The sequence below is a fragment of the Protopterus annectens genome, chromosome 16.part0 (assembly GCF_019279795.1).
Source record: "Protopterus annectens isolate FY-2018-M chromosome 16.part0, PAN1.0, whole genome shotgun sequence".
In the NCBI taxonomy this organism is placed as follows: Eukaryota; Metazoa; Chordata; order Ceratodontiformes; family Protopteridae; genus Protopterus; species Protopterus annectens.
This window is the reverse complement of record NC_056750.1, coordinates 648,639,223-648,646,779: the sequence shown is the minus strand read 5'-3', so window position 1 is coordinate 648,646,779 and position 7,557 is coordinate 648,639,223. Positions and strand designations below refer to the sequence as shown.

At 41.4% G+C, this 7,557-nt stretch overlaps 1 protein-coding gene across 1 annotated transcript in view; it reads right to left on the bottom strand.

The window, feature by feature from the left end:
- LOC122790920 (zinc finger homeobox protein 2-like) overlaps positions 1-7,557 on the bottom strand; it is a 515,963-nt gene that overhangs the window by 59,316 nt on the left and 449,090 nt on the right. Inside the window, exon 9 of the mRNA XM_044058604.1 lies at positions 1,619-6,817. Within this exon, the coding sequence (XP_043914539.1) occupies positions 1,619-6,817 (5,199 nt within the window). The remainder of the gene's footprint in view (positions 1-1,618; positions 6,818-7,557) is intronic.

The window sequence follows — 7,557 nt, the reverse complement described above, 5'->3', positions numbered from 1 at the left end:
TGACTGCAAAGATGCATATCAGCATGCAAGTACCTATATAAGCAGAATAAGGGGTTATGTAAAGCTGAGAGAGACAGTAATGTTAAACAATAAGACGTGTGGTTGTGAAAAAAGGACAACATATGGGGCAAAGAGATACAAGATGCTAAGAGAACACATTATTCAAACTGGGCAGGAAAAGCCAATAAGAATCACTGAACAAACTAAGACATCCTCCAAATAAGCACACAAATATAATGCCAATATTAATTTGCTATTAAAAAGCAGCCTTTTCATCCAGCATCTTGGCCTTTACTGGAATGTGCAAAGTATTAATAACATATTAGATAGAGAGAAAAAGCATAAGTGAAAATATCAGAATAAAAAAATAACATTCAAATCTACAACATGAACACAGAAGTGTATAAATTACTGTACAACGCACAATACATAAAGCATACACTGATAATGCATTAGTTACCCAGTGCATTTCAGAAGTTGTTTCATTGGACTGTTCTGGTTTTAGTCAATTTGGTGACATTTTACTAAGCTGAATTAAGTTTGTTTTTGTTTTGCTATAATAACTTCCTTTTGTTATCCCCTTCAAACAACATACTAATTCTTACCATCTTAGTGAAACAGAACAAGCCAGTTCGGATTAATGCATATCAAAGATTTACACGTGGCTGACACACAAACATTATTACTTGATTAAAATGTGAAAATGGCCTTGTGTTTGGATTTCAACTTACTTCCTGTCATGCACATGCAATAAAAAAATAAAAGTAAATGCAGTGCAAATGTACACCTACTTTCCTCATACGTTAATTATAGATGAAAACAATCAAACTGGTTTTCATGAAATCTGCCTTTATTCTCTTTTTTATAATACATATATTTATACATACTGTACAATTTCTCACATGGTAATGTGTTGAAAGTGGACCCAAGACAGAGAAGACATGATCTGCATGCTGAAAATTAAATTGATTTAACTGATCTACCAAGATGGGAGAAGGAAATGGTTTAACTAAATAACAATCAACAGCAGAAGACACTCACCAGTATGCTCATGTCAGGACTTAATTGGAGAAAGGATCTAGTAAGAACCATAATAGGTTCATAGATTAGTACTAGGCTAACTTTCCTTGTGGGCCTTTTTAAGCCTAGCCAATTATCCCTTGTGAGACTTAAACCCTGTACCTTGTGTTTGTAAGGCAAACACCTTAACCATTAGGCCACCCTTCCAGCCTCAAGTATAATCAACTATGATGTCAGCAAAGTCATCAGCTCTAAGTGATTTCCAGAAGTCGTTATGGCTCTAGTGATGTTGAGCATCCCACCGCTCAAAAAGGAATGCCCAAAATAATGGTGTGTTAAACTAATTCAAAAGTATGGCACAGCAGATTACTAAAAATTGTCATTTGCTTCTTATGACAGCCTGCTATAAAACCCAATATCCCCTGAGTTCCAAGAAGTATGAGGCTGGCTTCTAGGTTTGGCAAATCTCTAAATTGGGAACCACAGCTTGGCACTTTGGCTGCTGTACTGGCTGCTACCATGTATTGAAATGGTCTGGTAAAAAATACAGTTAGAAAAACATCAGCAAGTATTTTAATCAAGTCCATTACAAACTTACCTGTGTTAAGAGGTGTGAGGCCTCCAAGTGGTGGAGCAAGCGTTTGGCCTGACAGAAGGACTGGAGCAAGACCTGGTAAAGCAGGATTTGTGTTTTGAAATCCAAGGGCTGTAAAGGAAGGAGCACTGTTAAGTACTTGTGGAGTTAGCTTGTTAATGGCTGCGGGGGTGCTTGGCAGTTTCACCTCCTCTAACCTTGGTTGTATGGGCACAGGCTTGGTGGGTGCCAGATCATAGAACTTTATCTCATTCTTCAGCTGGTTCTGTATCACTTCTTTAAGTCGGGTAATGTGCTGCTGGGAAAAGATGTGACTTCTGCAAGAGACATAGAAGTCATACTTGACATTACAGAAGGTGCATTCAGATTTGGCTGCTCCGCTGCCATCACTGTGTTCTCCCCCAAGAGACTTGCTGAGGCCCTGCATCTTTGCTTTCTTCTCCTTTGCACGAGCATTCTGGAACCACACTTGGATGACACGTTTCTGCAGGCCAATTTCACTACCAAGCAACTCACATTCCTGCATGGTGGGAGTACGATAAATCTCATAGCAGGCTTTCATGACTTTTAGCTGTAAACTGGTCATCTGGGTACGGTACCGTCTCTGGCTGGGTTGATCGCAGCTTTCAGAAAATCTTGAGAGATTGTTGTTCCCACAAGGGCTAGGAGATTCAGGATCAGCAATGCTTGAGGTCTCACTGACATCACCTGGGCTCTTTGTGCCACTCTCTTTTGGGCTAAAAGATAGATTCAAATTTGGTACAAATGGTGACAACTTGAAGTTGTCTGCTTTCAGTGGTATGGGGGAAGTTTTTTGTATATGATCAGATAAGCTACCGAAGTCATCTTCTGGATAGTCTGAATCCATTTCCATTTTAGCAGTAGGATCATCTACTGCGTTAGTGTCACAGCCAGTGGATTTAGATATGGTATAATTTGTAGCTGTATCTGCTTGTGTGGTAGTTTCACATGATGCTTCCCCAATCTCTTCTGCTACAGAAGGTTTACAAGGAATGGCTTTGGAGAAGTCTTCAGACTTTACAGCATCTGAACAGGTCAAGGTGGGAGCAACAACTAAAGTTTCTTTATCAAACTGTGTTTCCTCATTCAGGGAGTAAAAATTCTGGGTTGTAAGCTCATATTCAAACTTTTCTGGTAAAGTAATTGAGCTCATATTTTGTAAAAAGGGCATACTGTCTCCAAAACGGGGTTCCTTATGATCCAGTGGATCCATTTTTCCCAACAGGGAAAACTTATTTAGTTGCTTGATAGGCTGTAGGGGGCCTACACAGCGAAACTGCCCCTTTCTCTCCCTGGCCCTTGTGTTCTGGAACCATACTTGCACCACTCTTTTCTTCAGGCCCACCTCTTCAGATATACAGTCCAGCATCTTTCTAGTTGGGTTCGAGTCCTGCATGTACCAGTGGTAAAGAATCTCTAGCTGCTCTGGCAGAATGGTGGTCCGTAGTCGCTTGTCTCTTGGAGTTTCTTCTCCCATGTTCCCTGCATCACTGTCAAGATGTGGCACACCATCTTCCTCATACTTCCTTTTCAGAGGATTCCTGGGAGATATTGGCTCAGAAATAGATGAAGCTTGTGTAACAGATGCTGGCAAAATTGAACTTGGGAGCAGTGGATTCATATTGTCAAAGAACATAAAGGGCAAGTCTAGCAGTTTGGCTGAAGCCAGTTGGTTTTGACCAGCTATAATATGAAAAGCACAGTGTTTTGTAAAAAGATCGAGGCTGGGTAGTACTGCCTTGCATTGTTCACAAGAGTAGCTCTTTTCTTCTGGAAGAAGGCTCTCATCTTTTACAGAAGGTGTCACCTGACAAACTATTGGAGAGGTTGGGGTTTGTTTATGCACTAAAAGTGCTTCTGGAGCAGAAGTCTGAGTATTTATTTTCTCTTCCTCGGTATTTGGCTTTGGAGAGGACCTATCTTCTTTAAGATCCATTACAGAGTTCTGCTGATTATCAGGTAAGACTTCCATTTGAGTTTCATCTTTTTCTTGATTTTCTCCACCTGTGACATCCCTTTTTTCTACATTTGTTACATCCTTTACATCATCTTGGGATTTATCAATTCTATCTATGCAGTCAGACTCATTGCTAACATTTGCCACTGTCTCTTGTTTTTCCTGTTCCTCTGTGACCTTGTCCACAGAATCCTTTTCTTCTGTTTCCACACTGTCCTTTTCTTCTCTCAAAACAGAACAGGACACATCCAAATCAGACACATTCCCACTTTCCATTTCTACTAGGTTATCATTCTGATCCAGTATCTCACCAGCTGTTGATAAAGAATGTTTAAATTCATCAGCAGGAATGCTGACTGAAGGGGCTTTCTCTGTACCTTCTGAAGGGGCAGTGACAAATTCTTGATGGCATTCATCTAGATGGTCCTCACCATTAGACTGACTGTAGCATTTTTTGTAGTGCCTCAGAAGGCTAAATATATGTTGGAAAGTCATTGAACACTTTCTACAGCTGTAGTCAGTATTCCCAGTAACAACACACCTATCAGCAGCTAAACGCATATGCTCCCGATTACTTTCTGCATTAAATTGACCCTCTAGGTTTTTTCTGGCTTTTTGACGAGCATTTTGAAACCATACCACAATCACTCGAGTTGGAAGCTTAAGAAGAGAAGACAGATGTTCCACCTCATCATCTTTTGGATAAGCACAGTGCTCAAAGAATGACTGCAGAGCCTGAAACTGAAAATCGGAAAACTTTGTCCGTGAGAATCTTTTGTTACTGGTGCGATCTAGCTTGGAATATTCTGTAGATAGTGTCTGGCAATCACTTGTAGTGTCATCTAAGGACAGAGCAGGTGGAATACTGAAGTTGTAAGGGTTATCTTTGTCCTGCTGACGCTCTTTAAACAGTCGGTTACGGAACCAGTGCTTAACTACCTTGACTGGAAGGCCTGACAGCTCAGACACCTGCAAGATCTTCTCCTCGGTAGGGAAACTATTGATATCAAAGTGGCTCCACAAAATCTTTAGCTGCTCTTGAGTAATTCGAGTGCGAGAGGACTTGTTCTCATTCATCTCAGTACTGTGTTCACTCCCAGGGGCTTGAACTGGGGGCAGCAATGCCTGCTCAGCTACAGGAAGCTGAGGAGCTAGGACAGGAGGAAGTGACTGCAAAGGAACAGGCTGCATTAAGAATGGTGGGCACAGAGAAAACTCTACAGGGAGAGGTAGTTGAGGAACTTTCATGGCACCAGATATGGCTTGTGAAGGTTCAGGTGAAGTCATCTGAAATGGTAGGTTGGAAGCTGCTGCCTGTAAGGGTACTCCTGACATGACTGGACTTTCGGAAATTGGCTGTTTGAATGAGCACATGCTGTCATAACTTTTTCTGAACTGCTTTGCATACTTGCTCAGCTGTTCAAAGGGCAGAACCCTCTTATGCACATGTTCTTCATGGCTCTTGAGGATTAGCATATTTGAAAATAATTTCCCACACACTCTGCAGTGCATCTTCCCAGATGATGTCGGGAATTTCCCTTCCTCTCTCCTTTGAAGACTCTGTTTACCTTCATTGTACTGAATCACCAGCTCAAAACCAAAGTTTTCTAGTAAAGCTCTAGCTGCAGTCCTTGATACATCTGTTGGGGCACGAGGTGGTAGCATAGAAGACCCTTTTTGCTCTTTTTCCTGTTTAGTTAATTCATCATTTTGTAATACACAAGCTTCAGGGCCTTCCACTTTTACCTGCTTCTCATCTGCTTCAGGTGGTTCTTTGCTCTTCTCACTCTCACATGGCTGAGCAGGTACACTGCTATCACAACTCTCTGGTTCCTCTGAAGAAGCAGCTGTCTTTTTAGGAGAGGTGGGAGGCAGACATTGGTTCTGCTCCTCTACTTGTTTTTCTGCAACAGTTGCCACTGGTGCCCCTGGTACAGAAAGCATTGACAGTGCCGGAGGCCTTCCTGGATCTGTGTTCATCTTGAACTCAGGGACATAGAATGGAAGAAGAAGTTGCTGTTGCTGCTGCTGTTGGAACTGGAGAAGGGCATCAGGCATCAGTGGAAATGGGGGAAGAAGGGGAGGAGCAAAAATTGGTGCTTGTAACAGGGAAGCTTGTCGCTGGAGATCAAGAGGGAGATGAATTGGTGATGATGCAAAAGATAACCCTGGTACACCTGGCACCTGAAGACAAGGCCCCTCTAGAATCTTCTTACTGAAATCATGGGACTCTAGTGTTGGTGTTCCTTTACAGCTTTGCATGGACTTGTTACTTGTTGGCTCTGTCTTGCTGTCTGCTGGTTCCTGAGTAACTGCAACAGGTTCTGTTTTGGCTGGCATGATTTGTGTTGGGCATGACGACTTTCCACTTGGCTCACTTTTTTCCATGTGTACTGCTGGCACAGTTGGTATGCTAGCTTTGCCTGGCTGACTGGCAGCCTCTAATTTGGCTACTCTGGATCTTGTTTGGTGCAACACCGACCTCATATGAATTTCTAATGTGGAACTTTGGTTGTAGGAGACCCTGCAAATGGTACACTTAAACGGTTTATCAGCACTACTAACTGCTTCAGTCCGAGAAGGCAAAGAAGGATCCATTGCTGCCTTTTTCATTTTATGTAGGTGGGAGACAGAGTTGTAGTGTACCAGCAAGATATTTTTTTGTGTGAATGACTCTTTGCACACTGTGCACTTGTAAGGGCGAGAGGGATCAAGAAATTTGTCCAGGGCAAAGTTTGTGGACTTTCTATAAGACAGCGGGTGCCTTAGTTCTAAAGCAGAGCCATTGGAACTGTCCTGTTCTGTCTGTAAGTGTCTGTCCTCACCCACCTCTATATCCTGCTGCTGTTCTTGACTGGCTGTCATGTTTTTTTCCCCATCAGCCTTGTAGGCAGCTCGCTCACACAGTTGTTGTATGTCAGTTTTCCTGAGGTCAGTATGAGTGCTCTCTAAGTGCTCTTGAAGTTCCAACAAACTGTCTACTTTCTGATGACAAAGGCAGCAGATCTGCCCATTGATGGACATCTCACATGGCTGCTGCTCTTTCGGTGCCCCTCCAGATCCGGTTGTAGTGGGGGGTTCACATTGGTACTCTGTATCCTTACAATCATCTGCAGAGTCCATCTTTGACTGATCTTGCTGTTCACTGAAGCTTTCTCCATTTTCACAGGTCTCACTTACCACAGGAGCTGGGGATACTTCTTGTTTATAAGAGCTTTCTCCCACTGCAACAAAGGACAAAAAAATAAATAAATAAAAAATAAGCCACAAGATGCAAATAAAAATATTCAGTAATATTTTTACAAGCTGAAATTAAATTTCAGCCCCTCAGTTTGTATCAACTGCTCTTACAGACACGCAGACTACCATTCAGATCCAAACTAAAAGATCGTACATTGTGAATAATATTTTGAGATTTTTATTTATGAAACACTCGTAGTTTAGAAATTACATAAAAGCCTATTAAATGTCTTCAGCTGTAACAAGTAGAGCCCTCTTTAAAATGAATTTAACCAATCTTTCCTTGCAATTTACAACTCATTGCAAATACATTAACTTTTTTTATAAGTACTGTGGATGTTGTTAACATGTTTAATGATGAACTTCTTAAGAGAAACACAACAGATAACATTTTATTCAGTCACTGATAGAGAAGCTTCCCAGATACCCAGACCAGCATTACCTGTACTAAGAAAACTACATTAATACCCAGACCAGCATTATCTATACTAAGAAAACTACATTACAGATTAATCCAGTCTATACCCACACATTCTAATGCAGAAGAAAATCACTACTGATTGCAACAAAAGTATTCTGACTTTTAGAATATTCCAGCACAGATAGGCAATTTTCAATAAAGGTTCTTTTGTAGCAGCAAACACAAATCCAACAGTCGAGGCCAGGAACACTAGCTACACGGCCAAACTTTTATTTACCACAGAGTGTAAATGCTTTCATTTGG